General features: G+C 39.1%; 1 protein-coding gene across 2 annotated transcripts; it reads right to left on the bottom strand.

Moving 5' to 3' along the window:
• Window positions 1-312: 312 nt before the first annotated feature.
• wdr91 (WD repeat domain 91) lies at window positions 313-16,872 on the bottom strand. 2 transcript variants are annotated; one of them, XM_058415555.1, is made up of 16 exons: window positions 16,784-16,872; window positions 14,656-14,786; window positions 12,965-13,144; window positions 12,660-12,866; window positions 12,027-12,110; window positions 11,117-11,223; window positions 9,478-9,643; window positions 9,059-9,205; window positions 5,239-5,426; window positions 4,699-4,849; window positions 3,781-3,875; window positions 3,253-3,412; window positions 2,834-2,942; window positions 2,412-2,524; window positions 2,095-2,292; window positions 313-1,388 (listed from the first exon to the last, which is right to left on the bottom strand). In XM_058415555.1, exons 2-16 carry the CDS (start codon window positions 14,776-14,778, stop codon window positions 1,224-1,226), a joined length of 2,193 nt encoding a protein of 730 aa, XP_058271538.1. In that variant the 5' UTR covers window positions 14,779-14,786; window positions 16,784-16,872; the 3' UTR covers window positions 313-1,223. The 2 variants fall into 2 exon arrangements, with proteins under 2 accessions (XP_058271538.1, XP_058271539.1); XM_058415556.1 differs by having other exon boundaries at window positions 14,656-14,789; window positions 16,784-16,863.
• Window positions 16,873-17,986: the final 1,114 nt, after the last annotated feature.

Here is a 17,986-nt window from a genome sequence, read left to right as displayed (position 1 = left end):
CAGTACATGTTCACCATTTGTGCAATTGAGCTATCATGTTTGATAATTAATTAGCTAATTACTCACACAAAGAATAAAACAATTTCCCTTTCCATATAATTTTTCTAATTTCTAAACAACACTGATTGAATACAACAAAAGAAGTCAATAAAATGATGAAAATGAATGCAACAATATGCTTATATTAGGCACAAATGAGATTAAATAGATGCGTCCTTTGATTGTTCTACATATCCAACACACCATTACACTTTTAACACCGATTCATTTGGAAGTCGTAATGAAATAAAGGAAGAGTCTAAAAGCTTTGGGTATCAACAAACACTTTTTATTTTATCATTTATTATACACAAATTCAATAGTTGATATTAACTATTCAGGAATGCATTCTTTAAAATGGTGTCAGAACTATTTGTGGCTGTTTCAGAAATCCTGATATGAATCTTTTGTTCATAGATTTTTACTTTTTATTTTTTTTAAACTGTCTCAGTCTATAGATGAGCCAATTTAAGGGACAAGCTGTGGAATTGTAGCCGGAAATACAATGAAATAACAACTGTTCAGGTGCCTGAGAATGTTACTGCAGGACATATTCAAGTAATCGGCAAGATCTCTCTTCACAGCTAAAGAGAGAGCGATATTGTGGAGCATAAACGTCTCATTACAATAATGAAAGCAGATTTAAAAGGTCAGCAGTGCGAAAACCACAGGAATAGCATTACACAGGTGTGGAATAGTGTTCAGGTCAGAATGGACCTGATCTTTCGCCATGTTCACGGCATGACCTGAATGTTTGACCCCTATAGTGAGAGGTAAAACATTTTGCTGGAATGATTTGGGTCTACATATCCTCTTATAAAAACAGACACTGCAAAATCTATTCTTCTGAATGATTATCTTTATCCTATGATGAAGCATTCCTACCCTAACAGAAGTGACCCCACCCTTATCCACACTGGTCTGATTAGGATTAAAAAGATGCAAATCATATGACATTATGGCCTTATTATCATCGTTAGTACTTTATGTGAATAAGAGTTGCATAACTAAAGTATGGTGGGATTTTATTTGAAAACTATCTATTTAAGTCCAGTATATAGAACTGAAAAGTGAAAGTAATAAAAGTAAAGTAAGTTAGACTAGGATCAGTTGTCTTTACCCAAGTGACAGAACACTATATAAAAATGATAAATAGAAATGTACAATATGAGCACTTTTTCCTGTCATGGTTTCTGTGCGAGGAGCGTGCTCAGTTTGATTTTGCCATCCATTGACGCTGTAAGGCAGGTTCCACAGTCCACAGCTGAACACCAGTCCACCGTTACTACCGGAGCTTTATGCCCTCCCAAAGACAACACACTCTCCAGACCTGTATCTCCCTTATTCAGCTTAAAACACAAACACACAGAATTATGTCAAATATTAGAAAATCTGTACATTAAAATAGCCATGTAAACCAACACCTAAAGTATATAATATAATAAATATTTAAATAAAATGTATAATAAAAAAATAAACTGAGAATAGAAACTGTCTGAACAAACTGCTAACTTTATACTTGGTGCATATTATAATTTATAGAATTGCAACTGCAAAACACACACACACACAAAATATGCACTGAGATAATGGCACTGAAAACCAAGAAATTAAAGTGTTTTAGGAATTTGAACCCAAATGCTTGCTTATATTATTGCTTATAAATAAACACAATAACTGTTCCTAATAAAAATAATAATAATATTAATAATAATATTATTATTAATAACAATAATAAAATAATTGTTATTATTATTATTATTATTATTTACAAGGACTATAAATTATTATTATTATAACAACAAAAATACTATTTTTAATACTACTACTACTACTAATAATGATAATAATAGCTTTGCTCAATAGGCGAATTGAAAAATTGAACGCAAATGACTGCTTTCTCTAGATTTCCTAAAGAACTAAAACTGTTTGCCACAAACTGCAAACTTTAAAAAACATTTATATATTGAAGTGGTGTGTGAGCTATTTTGTGTCACATTTTCACATTCAGGGATATGATAAACATGACATAAATATGTGTGCATGTGTTTTTACCCGATAGATAAGTCCTCCATTACTGGAGCAGGTGAGGACATGCTGTCCCTCTGAATCGAAAGCAAAAAGTCGCCCACGTGGCACCTGAACCTGCTTATATCCACTGTAGCCAGACAGCATAAACGGTCCCACAGCATCCTGAGATAACGAGTACTCTGACTGTTTCACTCCAGAGCGGTGGATATTCCACTGGATGAACTGGAACACACAGAAATGCACTTTAATCAAAATGACCTCAAAAGACTCAAAGAGAGAGAAGTAGTATAGAATGACTAAACTATGTCTAAGCTAGCTGAGTAGCTTTAACACACACTTACCTTGCCGTCCTCTCCGATGCTGAACACAGTGTTTTCATCATAGCTGAACTCAACACTATACACTTCACCATCATGAGCCTTCCAACTCATAACACTTTCATACCTCTGCATGTCTGCATGGGAGGACAGATAATATGTGCGATGATGTGAAGGAATGGATATATAAGGAAGACATTGATGTGCAGTATGGTTAGTGAGTCCATATAAAACTGATAGCAGAGACAGAGACAATGGGACATATGTAAAAATGATCAACAATGGGATGGAGTCATGTGCTATAGCTACATGTCTCAGTGTGTTTTATTTCTTCTTCAATGTTTAATGTTGTAACAGCTCATGTTATAGCTGATCGGTGTACATACGGCATTATAAATTCTACTTTAGTATCCAGGTTTGCACAGTGATAATAATAATAATCTTACCGAACAGCCGTATGATGCCATCAGCAGCTCCTGTTACCAGAAGATTCCCGTTGTGGTTGAACGCAATACAGTTCACAGCGACAGGCCCTGGCTCCAGTGCAAACTGCAGCTGCAAATAAATAACAAAAAAATAAATCTTTCTCTCTCTCTTTCTTACAAACACACACACACACACACCAAAATGTAATATAGAACAATACAGAATAATAATGTGCACTATAGCAAACAAACACTGTAGCACATTAAGTGCAACCTAGTGTCTTGGCTACAAGTAAAACTGCAGCCACACAACACAATGGAGCACTGTACAAAAACATTCTAATATACATATATATATATATATATATATAAATAAAACACCATTAAGCACATGAAATAACATTATAGCGTAACACCAGAATGATAACTACGTTGTTTACCTGTTGTTTGACAGTCTTGGTGTCCCAGAGCAGCAGTTGTCCGGAGACAGACTGCATCAGACGTGGCGCTGTTTCTGACATGCCGCCTGAACGAGCCACAGGAGCTGCTGCTGAACACACAAATGATGTTCCACTGGGGCTGCAGGCCAGGGAAAGTATCCTGAAACACACACACACACAGATAAACACATATTTGCATTAAATAATATTTCTACCACAATGCTGTTGAATTCATGATGCTGATCAGTCAATTAAACTTCTTTAACAGCAGCTCATCCGTACGCTGTCATTTCTATAGTAACAGTTTTCTGCAAGAAGACATTTATTTAACATTTTTGGAAGGGGCACTGCTTTGTAGCAGTCTAAGGTAAACCGTTAAATAGGTGTTGCAACATTTTAGCAAGGTTTTGTTTCTTCATTAGAAAGAAGAAGAAGAGATACAAGTCTTTTTGTCTAATTCATCAATGCTAATTTTAAAAAGATTTCTCAAACAGCACTGAAATGTCTTGCAAAAACTTTGATACTTACCGTGGATGAGTGTCATCTATAGACATTTCATACAGATTTTTCTTGGCTTCAGTATCATACAGCCTCACTGTGCCAACCCCACTGCCCAGCAACAGCTGCAGAAAAAACACATTCAACCTTATTCATCAACACTGTATATGTCTAAACCTGAGAGAAAGATATGAATAACAACACCTGGAAAAAAGCTTTCTTTCTATAACACAATGTACAAATTGCTAAAAGCAGATATATAAGCTCAATGTATGAAAGGGAATTAATGAACTAATTATCAGCATGGCATAACAAACAATTAATTAATGATCTTATTATTCACAAAAATGACATACGACAACTTCACATCTGGCAAATAAACACTATAATTTGCCGGTTAGTGTTTTTCTCATTTTTTTATCTTCTTCTTTACTTGTTGCATTCCTTATTTTATACATTATATTGCCAAATGTTTTGGGACACCCCTCCAAATCATTGAATTCAGGTGTTGTTTTTCAGGGGTTGGGCTTGGGCTTAGTTCCAGTGAAAGGAACTCTTAACACTTCAGCATACCAAGACATTTAGGACAATTTCATGCTCCCAAATTTGTGGAATAGTTTGGGGATGACCCCTTCCTGTTCCAACATGACTGCACACCAGTGCACAAGGCAAGGTCCATAAAGACATGGATGAGAAATTTTGTTGTGGAGGAACTTGATTGGCTTAGAGCAGAAACTGCGAGCCAGAAATTGGAATTGGAACCAGTTTTGTAATGGCTCAAAGTCTCTACTCTAATTCTATGGGGTTGATGTCAGGACTCAGTGCAGGCCAGTCATGTTCTTCCACACCAAACTCACTCATCCATGTCTTTATGGACCTTGCTTTGTTAAACTTTTGTTAGTTGATTGCTATGTTATTTAATTATTTTAGTAATATGTTATTTCTCACCAGTCTGTCTGGTTTTGTAGCCCATTCCAGTGAAAGTAGAGGAGATTTGGACATAATGGTGGCTTTTGTCTGCATAATGGGGTTGAAGGACCAAACTTTCACTACTCCATCCACATCCAGACTAGCCACTTTTCTACCCGAACTGTCTACCCTGTTAAAAATAATAATAATAATAATAATAATAAAAATAATAATAGGTATTAATCTTTAAAGACGTTATAGTCAAATTTTAAGCAATAAACATAGAATGTGAAAAGAGTTTAGTCATGTTCATAAACATGGCTGGTCATGCAATTGAGTGTTTGTTTTAAATCTGATTAATCTTTGTGTCACAATAATATATATTTTGCACCTTCATGTTAGACATATGTGCAAAAATGTAAGCGGGCGGGGGTATACTTATTTTCAAAAGAGCGTATGTGTATATATATATTTTATTACCCAGCCTAAGATCTAGGTTCCACTCAAACGCTCCAAGAAACATTATTTTCTAATGTTTTGGGATACACTCAAATTATTCGCAAAAAAATCTCCACCCACCTGCAGTGCATGATGGAAGAGTGATGTTCTCCATACTCCTCTTGACTTAACTTGATGAACGGGTGCTCAGCCCCAGACCCGCCCCCCTCACTGCAAGCAAGTGGCTGAGAGTTTGACGAGTCAGTTGTATCACATTGGCCCTCGATTTGACCCTCAGCCTCAGAAATCTCTACTTTCTTTTCAGAACTCTGTGAAACAAAGCACACACACACACAGATGTTCTAAAATTATTTATTTTTTATTCCCAAACTAGACACTGGAGACACCCCTGGAGACACCCCTCCAAATCTTAGTTCCAGTGAAAAGGATCTCTTAATCTAGCCATGGGGGTCACAGTCCAGTGACTTCTGTGCCGGTCCCAAGCCCGGATAAATAGAGAGGGTCGCGTCAGGAAGGGTATCCGGCATAAAACATTGCCAAATTTAACCATGCGACTCGTCAGTACTCTAAATTTCATACCGGATCGGTCGAGGCCCGGGTTAACAACGACCGCCATCGCCGCAGTTGACCTACAGGGCACTGGTGGAAATTGGGCTACTGTTGGTCGAAGAAGTAGAGGAGGAAGGAGAGTGCGTAGACAGAAAGAGAAGAGGAAAGGTAAGAGTTTAGGACTGAGAATAGGAACTCTGAATGTTGGTACTATGACAGGGAAAGGTAGAGAGCTGGCTGATATGATGGAGAGAAGGAAGGTGGATATACTGTGTGTACAGGAGACCAGGTGGAATGGGAGCAAGGCTCGTAGTATAGGAGCAGGATTCAAGCTGTTTTATTATGGTGTGGATAGTAAGAGAAATGGGGTAGGTGTGGTCCTGAAGGAGGAGTTTGTGAGGAATGTTCTGGAGGTGAAGAGAGTGTCAGACAGGGTGATGAGTCTGAAGTTGGAGATTGAAGGGGTGATGTTGAATGTTGTTAGTGGTTATGCCCCACAGGTAGGTTGTGAGTTAGAGTGAATTAGATGAGGTGATGGAGAGTATTCCAACAGGTGAGAGACTGGCGATAGGAGCTGATTTTAATGGACATGTTGGTGAGGGGAACACAGGTGATGAGGAGGTGATGGGCAAGTTTGGAGTTAAGGAAAGGAACCTTGAAGGACAGATGGTTGTGGACTTTGCTAGGAGGATGGACATGGCTGTGGTTAACACTTATTTTCAGAAGAGGGAGGAGCATAGAGTGACTTACAAGAGTGGAGGTAGGAGCAAACAGGTAGACTACATCCTATGTAGAAGAGGCAATCTGAAAGAGATTAGTGACTGTAAAGTGGTAGTGGGAGAGAGTGTAGCCAGACAGCATAGGATGGTGGTGTGTAGGATGACTTGGTATGATGGTCTGTAAGCAGAGGTCAAAGATAGAGAGGGAGAAGAAAACCAAATGGTGGAAGCTGAAAAAGGAGAAATGTTGTGAGGAATTTAGACAGAAGTTGAGGCAGGCTCTGGGTGGTCAGGTAGTGCTGCCAGATGACTGGGAAACTACAGCAGAAGTGATCAGGGAGACGGGAGGAAAGGTGCTGGGTGTGTCATCTGGAAGGAGGAAAGAAGATAAGGAGAGGAAGTTCAGGATAGTATTCGGAGGAAGAGGTTAGATAAGAAGAAGTGGGACATGGACAGGACTGAAGAGAATAGACAGGAATACAAGGAGTTACAGCACAGAGTGAAGAGGGAGGTGTCTAAGGCCAAGCAGAAGGTGTATGATGAGTTGTACACTAGGTTAGACACTAGAGAAGGAGAGAAGGACTTGTACAGGTTAGCCAGGCAGAGGGATCGAGATGGGAAGGATGTGCAGCAAGTTAGAGTTATTAAGGATAGAGATGGAAAGGTGCTCACAAGTGAGGAGAGTGTACAGAGGAGATGGAAGGAGTACTTTGAAGATCTGATGAATGAGGAAAATGAGAGGGAACAAACAGTAGAAGGGGTGAACTCTGTGGAACAGAAAGTAGATAAGATTAGAAAGGATGAAGTCAGGAAGGCTTTGAAGAGGATGAAAAGTGGAAAGGCAGTTGGTCCTGACGACATCCCAGTGGACGTCTGGAAGTGTCTAGGAGAGGCGGCAGTGGAATTTTTAACTAGTCTGTTTAACAGGGTTTTAGAGAGTGAGAAGATGCCTGAGGAATGGAGAAGAAGTGCATTAGTGCCGATCTTTAAGAATAAGGGTGATGTGCAGAGTTGCAGCAACTATAGGGGGATAAAGTTGATGAGCCATACAATGAAGCTATGGGAAAGACTAGTGGAAGCTAGGTTAAGGAAGGTAGTGGAAATTTGTGAGCAGCAGTATGGCTTCATGCCCAGAAAGAGCACAAAAGATGCAATTTTTGCTCTGAGAATGTTGATGGAGAAGTATAGGGATGGTCAGAGAGAGTTGCACTGTGTGTTTGTAGACTTGGAGAAAGCGTATGACAGGGTGCCAAGAGAAGAGCTGTGGTACTGTATGAGGAAGTCAGGAGTAGCAGAGAAGCATGTCAGAGTGGTGCAGGACATGTATGAGAGGAGCAGGACAGTGGTGAGGTGTGCTGTAGGGCAAACAGAGGAGTTCAAAGTGGAGGTGGGACTGCATCAGGGATCAGCTCTGAGCCCCTTCCTGTTTGCTATGGTGATGGACCAGTTGTCAGAGGAGGTCAGACAGGAGTCTCCTTGGACAATGATGTTTGCAGATGACATTGTGATCTGTAGTGAGAGCAGAGAGCAGGTGGAGGAAAACCTGGAGAGGTGGAGGTTTGTGCTGGAGAGAAGAGGAATGAAAGTCAGTTGTAGTAAGACTGAGTACATGTGTGTGAATGACAGGGAGGGAAGTGGAACAGTAAGATTACCGGGTGAAGAGGTGAAGAAGGTACAGGAGTTTAAGTACTTGGGGTCAACAGTCCAGAGTAATGGAGAGTGTGGGAAAGAGCGAGTGCAGGCAGGCTGGAATGGGTGGAGAAAGGTGTCGGCAGACAGAAAAACTTCAGCGAGAATCAAGGGGAAGGTGTACAAGACGGTGGTGAGACCGGCCATGCTGTATGGTTTAGAGACAGTATCACTGAGACAGACAGGAGTCAGAACTGCATGTAGCAGAGCTGAAGATGTTGAGGTTCTCTTTGGGAGTGACAAACTGTGAACAATTTCATGCTCCGACATTTGTGGGAACAGTTTGGGGATGGCTCCTTCCTGTTCCAACATGACTGCACACCAGTACACAAAGCAAGTTTCATAAAGACATGGATGAGCGAGTTTGGTGTGGAGGAACTTGACTGGCCTGCACAGAGTCCTGACCTCAACCCGATAGAACACCTTTGGGATGAATTAGACTGGAGACTACGAGCCAGACCAAAACTGGGACGTCTGCCTTTACATGCACATGAATGTAATATGGAGTTGACCAATTCTTTACAGCTATAACAGCTTCAACTCTTCTAGGAAGGCTTTCCACAAGGTTTAGGAGTGTGTTTATGGGAATTTTTGTGAGGTCAGGCACTGATGTTGGATGAGAAGACCTGGCTCGCAGTCTACACTCTAATTCATCCCAAAGGTGTTCTATGGGGTTGAGGTCAGGACTCTGTGCAGGACAGTCAAGTTCCTCCACACCAAACTCACTCATCCATGTCTTTATGGACCTTGCTTTGTGCACTGGTGTACAGTCATGTTGAAACAGGAAGGGGTCATCCCCAAACTGTTCCCACAAAGTTGAGAGCATGAAATTATCCAAAATGTCTTGGTATGCTGAAGTATTAAGAGTCCCTTTTACTGGAACTAAGGGGCCGAGCCCAACCCCTGAATTCAGTGATTTGGAGGGGTGTCCCAAAACTTTTGGCAATATAGTGTATATATACTGTAAGTGAATAATAAAGAACCTGTGCTGCTTGTTTGGAGAAAAGCTCTTTTCTCTCTTTCTCATGGTCCATCTGCCTCTTTTGCCTTGCACCTGTATCTGCAGAGGTAGCAACAGTGGATGCCATCTTGGACTCTTTTGAGGTTGTAGGGTCCTTCATCTTCCCTGACTGCAAAAGAAAATGTAAGCATTCCTCAAGGTAACTTTTGTCTCTAAATACAGTAAGCTGGTTGTCAGCAGCTAAGAGCAGAAACAGCATTAAATAATTAATTAATTAAAAAAATAAATAAATCAAAAAAAAATAAAAAAATAAATAAATAATAATAATAATAATGATAATAACCAAAAAATTACAATCATTTAAAGACCTTCTGTGCAAAAGTGTTGATGAAAAAAACAGAGGACCAATCAGGAGTTTTTGCATCTCCTCAAAAATTAAACCTGACTGGCAGCGGTTTCCTTCCTCCCAAGGGTGGCCTGTGTGGGGGAGGAGCTTGTTGCCCCCTGAGGTGTTCGCACTGGGGCTCTTCTGCCCTGAGGCAAAAAGGAGAAGAAATTCCTTGAAGGAGTGGTGGGGTTTACGACACGCTGGCTCGACACCAAGTCCCTGCGACAAAACACACATGCACGCCTCATTCTCCTCCTCCATCCTATAATCTATAAATACATCTCTATGGGGGAATAAATTAATACACGGCCTTAAAACCGAACACGGAAGAATAAAGCCTGTGTAAGCACCAGTGCATAAGCAGAATGATAAGACTGTCCTGTGACTTGCAGAAGCACAGTAAAATAAAACGATTATTGCGACTATGTATACACAAATACACACATTACTAATTCAACATATTATATTACACTTACCATATTATATGTTTTACTTATGTGAATGCTTAGTAGGAGAAGAATGGCCAGTATTTCTCATACGTTACCAAATATGGACGACTTCTTGTTTTGTAGACTTGCAACGTCCATGGAAAATTAATTCATGGAAACATCCAGATATTAATCTAAGTCTAGGATGATGGCTTTACAGGAGATTTGCTTGCTACTTAGGATATACTCCACTTAATCCAAAAACCAAAACAGAACAAGAAACAATTCAGAGGAATTTTTATTCCTTGTTAAAATCCTGTTAGCACTACAGCAGGCTCTAAAAGACTGAGCCCATTAACAAAATCTGTTTATTTGAATCAGTTATTAGAGAACTAATTAAAAATGGATCTGAAATCTCATGCATTTCATTCAAATAAACAAATTGTTAACTGTTTACTGCAAGACCTCTGTTATTTATATTGTTACAATCAATTTCTGTTTAGTTTATTTGCCTGCTTTTGCTATTACATTTACTGGTATTTACCTGTATGGCTAAATCATTACCTAATACTATTATGAGTTATTTTAATAAATGAGATAGATGATTTATATGGATAGAAATGTATGAAATATATGGATAGTTGACTGTGCCTATTATGCTTAATTTTATACTGCTATAAACTTTTTGACAAGCTACAATAATTTGGAACTAAACAGTATAATACAATGACTTCCCACATAAACCAATTTTAAACCATAGCATATGCAATCACTGATATGGTGAAGAATTCTGTAAGGAAAGATTTTTATTTAACATTAATAGAAGGAGCCTCCAGTGGCGGCACTTTTTTTGGGAAAAAAGTCTTTACGGTGCAAGCCTTGTGACGCATATTTCACTGAAATAATCTACATGCATCTTGACACTGTGCAAGGTTTTTCGGTGGGGTGAAATTTATTCTAAAAACTGCTCCCACAATGGTCACACAGCTTGTGCCTTAACCAAACAAAACTCTACCATGTTGTCAAGTTTATTTTAGTGTTAGCACTCTATCTACATTTAAAAAATCAGCGTGTTTGGATTTACATCAATGAACCATGATGTAATCCGGGTTAAAATAGATCATTTAACAAGATTAGCTTCTGGTAACTGATTCAATTATGACAGTTCTTGTTAGTAGACTCAAAACAGTATCCTTCATTTAAGTTTAAAAAACACTACTAATGCAATAAAATGGTTGATTCGGTTCCAAAATTCGGCCCTCACAGCTCTGTATCTCCGAGTCGGTCCATGTGCTGCACGTAAGCAGGGAGTTTGTGATGCAACATCTCCTCTGCTCTTTTAGGCCTGAATTCTCCTTGAAGTGCAAATAACTGAACAAAGAAAACAACAGGACAAATGTCAATCGTTAACTTGGAGCATACCTTCTACCAATCCACCATCTGTAAACCGCATGTTATTACACAGGGTCATCTTTGTGACTCATTGCCATGACTCATTAGGGCAGCAAAACGGGGACCAACACAATATTAGGCAGGTGGTGATAATGTTATGCCTGATGTACATTACAAGACCATAGTGTTGCTGAATTTTCAGCTCTAAATGGTCAAAAGATGTTGATTACATTGCTGTAACAGCAGCTCAGACAATAATGCTTGTATTCTATTCTAAGGGTATATTCTATTCAGTAAAAACTTGTATGGTGGATGCTACAAATAGAGCAAACAAATAGGGGGAAAAAGAGAAGCTGGTGAGGGAACGTAAGCAACTCTACTATGTTAAATATAAACGAATGAAATGTAAGAAGTGTCTTTCAGTTACAAAATAATAAATTAAATATTGTTAGAATTGGGGGGGGGTGATCTTGGTATCAGGTCTGTTAAGTTTGGATAAGATCGGCATGAACATAAATTAAAAAAAAAAAAAAATCATATAAGGATTCTTAGTAGACATTCAGAGATATTAAGTGTTTAAACAACAACTAACATCCATTAGTCGCATGTTCCAATATTTTTGATCACTTAAAAAAAACAACAACGGGTGGGTTCAAACAAAAGGTGACAAGTTGTTACACACAAACAAAAGCATTGGCCTTTGTTCTTCCAATAATTTTGGAGGCAACCGAATATCTTTGCATTCCTTATGTATACTGAAAACTAGGAGAAATATTCCTTACCACTTGCCGCAGTTGTTCATTCTCCTCCTGGATTCTGCTGCTTCTCTGAACTTCAGCATCAAAACTCAGAAGCATGGGCTGAGGTGAGTATATTAAGGAATGGCATGGCACATCACATCACACTACCAAGAAGTAGAAGTTTTACAAGTTTATTTTTTAAATTAGAAACGTATGGAGTTTCAAACCCAATCATATTTTTAATCTAAAAATAACAGTGCAAGGGAGATTTTAGGATCTTAGTATTTTGACCCTACCTTTTTATTTTTGCAGCAATTCATTTATGATTCTTTAAAGAATTTCTTCAAAATTCAAAAGTCTGTATTTTCAAAACAACATGGGATTTTATATGAAGGCAATAAAAGATGCTTTAGAAATAAGGCTTTTTCCTTGTTTTTCAATATTCAATTCCCAACTACAGATAGAACTTTCAACTTGTTCCTTCAAAACCAAGCAACTTTCAATTAGCTGGTAATAAATTTGTAGGAAATAACATCTCTGAAAGCAAAGATGTAAAAAAAACAAAACAAACATAATTATTATTAAAAGGAAACATCATTCTGCACATTAGTGTCTAGATATCAGCTTAAAGATACAGCACTGAAACACCATTAAGTAGAGTACAGAAAGGATATGCATACACCGGAAAAGAACACTGAGGAAGTTGTGGAGGGAAACGAGGAAGGTATCGGCCCACTGGCGAGAAAAATATGGAGAGAAGCACGGATTTTGCTCTGGTGTTGAAATAAATGGCAGGATGAACCAATCGCGCCATTCTACCTGGCCCTGAAGTTCAAGAGCCTGCTTCTGGAAAAACTCTTGAGTCTTCTCCAGATACTTTGTCTGAGTAAGACAAAAGGGAATAATAATATTAGTATGAATAATAATAATCTATCTAATCAACTAACTAATCATAATATGAAAATGTAATCGTGGCCTACCTGAACAGTGTGCACGAGGTAGTACCGGAAGAGGCTTGTCCTCAGTTTGTTAACAGTGGGTCTGTAAACATCCTCCAAACGGCTGAAGAGTCTGTGATCCAGGTAGCTCCAATATTCTTTTAGTCCAGCAAGGTCATAGCTCTGAATGAACAGCTGAAGCTGCTCGATTATTTTATCCACCTGGGTTTCGAAGTGTGTATTAATATTAGCAAGTGTGTATTAGCAATTCTGCACCACACCATGACAAAGCAGAGGAAACAATGAAAAATGGCAATGTAACTAGACGAGGATTCATACAAATTCATATAGATTTTTTCAGGGGTTGGGCTCATATACATTATATATATATATATATATATATATATATATATATATATATATATATATATATATATATATATATATATATATATATATATACATACACTATATTGCCAAAAGTATTCGCTCACCTGCCTTGACTCGCATATGAACTTAAGTGACATCCCATTCCTAATCCATAGGGTTCAATATGACGTCGGTCCACCCTTTGCAGCTATAACAGCTTCAACTCTTCTGGGATGGCTGTCCACAAGGTTTAGGAGTGTGTTTATGGGAATTTTTGACCATTCTTCCAGAAGTGCATTTGTGAGGTCACACACTGATGTTGGACGAGAAGGTCTGGCTCTCAGTCTCCGCTCTAATTCATCCCAAAGGTGTTCGATCAGGTTGAGGTCAGGACTCCATGTCATCCATGTCTTTATGGACCTTGCTTTGTGCACTGGTGCACAGTCATGTTGGAAGAGGAAGGGGCCAGCTCCAAACTGTTCCCACAAAGTTGGGAGCATGGAATTGTCCAAACTGTCTTGGTATGCTGAAGCATTCAGAGTTCCTTTCACTGGAACTAAGGGGCCAAGCCCAGCTCCTGAAAAACAACCCCACACCATAATCCCCCCTCCACCAAACTTTACACTTGGCACAATGCAGTCAGACAAGTACCGTTCTCCTGGCAACCGCCAAACCCAGACTCGTCCATCAGATTGCCAGATGGAGAAGCGCGATTCGTCACTCCAGAGAACGTGTCTCCACTGCTCTAGAGTACAGTGGCGGTGTGCTTTACACCACTGCATCCGACGCTTTGCATTGCACTTGGTGATGTATGGCTTGGATGCAGCTGCTCGGCCATGGAAACCCATTCCATGAAGCTCTCTGCGCACTGTTCTTGAGCTAATCTGAAGGCCACATGAAGTTTGGAGGTCTGTAGCGATTGACTCTGCAGAAAGTTGGCGACCTCTTCGCACTATGCGCCTCAGCATCCGCTGACCCCGCTCCGTCAGTTTATGTGGCCTACCACTTCGTGGCTGAGTTGCTGTCGTTCCCAAACACTTCCACGTTCTTATAATACAGCTGACAGTTGACTGTGGAATATTTAGGAGCGAGGAAATTTCACGACTGGATTTGTTGCACAGGTGGCATCCTATCACAGTTCCACGCTGGAATTCACTGAGCTCCTGAGAGCGACCCATTCTTTCACAAATGTTTGTAAAAACAGTCTGCATGCCTAGGTGCTTGATTTTATACACCTGTGGCCATGGAAGTGATTGGAACACCTGATTCTGATTATTTAGATGGGTGAGCGAATACTTTTGGCAATATAGTGTATATATATATATATACACACATATAGGAATATATGAGAGAGAGAGACTTACTCTAAATCCTTTCTCTTTGTCAGCTTTGATTTCACTGTCTAGATGTTTGAGAGTGCTTGTAAATCCTCGATATACCAAATATTCCCGCACAAGATCATCTGTCCTCTCCACTGCTGATGCCATTCTTACATCTGCTGACAGAAAGAAACATATTACTTCATTGTTAAATATGTTACATGGATTTAGACACACATTGTTTAGGCTGTTCAACAAGCACAATACTACACAGTATTTTCTACAGTTTTATACCACAGTCTGAAGGTGTTTCATTTTCTATAACAGCTCTGGCAATAGATCAAGCTGGAAGACAAATCACAAGGTAATATTAATGCTGTTGTGTTTACATGTTATCATTTGTACAGTAGCAACTCATTCACAGGGACTGGTCTGGTGGACAATCCTAATCTAAGGCTAACATTAAACAGACTGGATGTTATTTAACAAATAAACAGTATTTATGTTGATATGGTTGCCACGATTTTTTAATGATATAAAAGGTCTAGATGACTTTGGAAGGAGTCTCCAGAGTCAGAACTTTTTTTTTTAGAGGTCATTACACTTTCTATCTTCAAAGTCTCCAGGGTCAGAGGATATTCTGGCGTATTTTTTGTTAACAAGCTGTACTTTTGTTTTGTTTTATTAACAGTGAGATTGAGAAAATAGAGTCTAGAGAGGGAATGACTGTTTATTCTGTCTATAAAAATATACAATAACAGGAACTAGCTTGTCTTATTGACCCTCTTCATTATTAAATGTAATTATAAATGGATAAAAAAAAATATGATGTCTGTCATTAATAAATAAATTAACAATTTTTGGCAAATTGCTTCAGTGTAAGAAGAATGTATCAGTTTGCCACATGCTGTTATAGGAAAAGAATTAACCTTGTGGTAACAATACGCCCCCAAGTGTTTAATTGCATACAGTTTTTAGTTCTTCCAAATGTACACTATATTGCTAAACGTTTTGGGACACCCCTCCAAATCAAAAAATTCAGGTGTTGTTTTTCAGGGGTTCGTCTTGGCCCCTTAGTTCCAGTGAAAGGAACTCTTAATGCTTCAGCATACCAAGATATTTTGGAAAATTTCATGCTCCCAACTTTGTGGGAACAGTTTGGGGATGACCCCTTCCTGTTCCAACATGACTGCACACCAGTGCACAAAGCAAGGTCCATAAAGACATGGATGAGCGAGTTTGATGTGAAGAGTCTTGACCTCAACTCGATAGAACACCTTTGGGATGAACTGGAGTGGAGACTGTGAGCCAGGCCAAAACTGAGAGGTCTGCCTTTACACGCACATGAATGTAATATGGAGTTGGCCCATCTATTTCAGCTATAACAGCTACAACTCTCCTGGGAAGGCTTTCCACAAGGTTTAGAAGTGTGTTGATGGGAATTTTTGACCATTCCTCTAGAAGCGCATTTTGTGAGGTCAGGCACTGATGTTGGACGAGAAGACCTGGCTCACAGTCTCTGCTTTAATTCATCCCACAGGTGTTCTATCATGTTGAGATCAGGGCTCTGTACAGGTCAGTCAAGTTCCTTCACATCAAACTCGCTCATCCATGTCTTTATGGACTTTGCTTTGTGCACTGGTGTGCGGTCATGTTGGAACAGGAAGGGGTCATCCCCAAACTGTTCCCACAAAGTTGGGAGCATGAAATTGTCCAAAATATCTTGGTATGCTGAAGCATTAAGAGTTCTTTTACTGGAACTAAGGGCCCAAGCCCAACCTCTGAAAACCTGAATTCAGTGATTTGAAGGGATGTCCCAAAACGTTTGACAATATAGTGTATTTTATGTCTGTATTTGTAAAAAAAACAACCCAAAAAACAAAAAACAAACAGGTTAAATAAACACAAACGCCTTCTTTATGATGTTACACACATCTATACCATAGCTTTATAAACTATACCATAATTTCGTGTGTAATAAAGCGTCATTACAAAAAAATAACGGGATCAAGTGAGCTACCGAGCTAACACAGCTCTTTACACAGTCATACATACGTTACCGTCACATGCATTATCTTTATGCTTGTATTGTACCGTTAATACACGTAAAAAATAATTAAATAACAGAATTGTATTGATTTACAAACTTGATTGTCTTAATATACCAGCTTACCGATATACACCTAAGGATTGTGGAAATCTCTTCCGGCTTCCTGTTTTCGTGCGTCTCGTGCAAGATCATGTGATTCCACTTCAGGTCAGCTGACCAACGCGTTCATTAAAATGTCCAGGAGATGGCGCGCGATGTTTGTGTTTGTATAGGGATGTTTCTGAAAAGATTTTTCTGGGACTTTTTAACCAATGTTTGTTTGTGTGTTTGTTTTTAATCCAGTTCACCCCCCCCCATTACTGCTACCCCATTTTCATCCTTGTAGTCATGTACTCAATAAATATGCATATTGTCAAGACTGTCAAGATATTTCTCATAAAGCGATGAATAGTTCAGCGGTTGTATAGCCCTGATGGAAAAAAAGCCCACTAAAGTACCCTAAACTTGATTATGCTATACGTCAATTTAGTGCAAGGGTACAAAAGAAACTTTAAAACCCGGCCCCATCTGTTTTCTTCTACAGTGCTGTCATCTCTGCCACCAATGCCGTCGTTTTTCAGAATTGCCCTCTGACACTGCCACCTCAACCTTCATCACAGCATTTTTTCTACACCATTAAACTCACTCTACCTTCTCACCTCCAAGCCATAGATAGACCAACATGTTCCAGGCCCTGCTTGTCTTGACATTCACAGATTGCACTGAGAGAAAATGGAAGAAATGTTTTTCATGTGTGTTGCTACTTCTAAGTATGTCTTCTTTCCAAAATCAACACACTGCTCTCCTTACCTTGTCATCCTTACTGAACCCTCGTCTGCCAACTCATTGTTGATGACCTTGCAATACACTCTTTGCTCAATAGCTGAAGTCATACGCGCAATGTGGGTCCATTGTTCCACACAATCAAGCCACTCACTGAGAAAAACGTACAGTGATCACAAATGACCTGCTTGTGATTTTGCATGGTACATGAGTGCTGTGATCAGTGTATCTCTAACAAACCACCAGGTTCCATCCAGCTTACTGCTTGAGTCATGTCTTATAAAGTATCTATAAAAAGCTCACACATAGCCATATTTATTTTTCAACAGTATCATACATTATTTTGTGCAAATATTTTGGTAAATCATGCCATAAATTTATTATGGCTAAATTTAATTAACAATACGATTATTTATATTTTTCATAAAGCTGTATTTTGATCAACATCTGACATAAACATGAAATATTCTACCATGCACAGTGCATTCTACACCATACAGCTTA

The sequence above is a fragment of the Hemibagrus wyckioides genome, linkage group LG18 (assembly GCF_019097595.1).
Source record: "Hemibagrus wyckioides isolate EC202008001 linkage group LG18, SWU_Hwy_1.0, whole genome shotgun sequence".
In the NCBI taxonomy this organism is placed as follows: Eukaryota; Metazoa; Chordata; class Actinopteri; order Siluriformes; family Bagridae; genus Hemibagrus; species Hemibagrus wyckioides.
Note: the sequence above shows the minus strand (reverse complement) of the source record. Positions and strands in the feature narration are given on the sequence as shown.

Bases quoted from the DNA above. Each gene is read 5' to 3' on its own strand.
- wdr91 (XM_058415555.1), bottom strand. From the start codon at position 14,778: ATGGCATCAGCAGTGGAGAGGACAGATGATCTTGTGCGGGAATATTTG. The intron at 5,427-9,058 runs GTTCTTTATTAT...TTTGTTTCACAG, and splicing joins TCTCCAAACAAGCAGCACAG to AGTTCTGAAAAGAAAGTAGA. The intron at 3,413-3,780 runs GTAAGTATCAAA...TGTGTGTTTCAG, and splicing joins ATAGATGACACTCATCCACG to GATACTTTCCCTGGCCTGCA.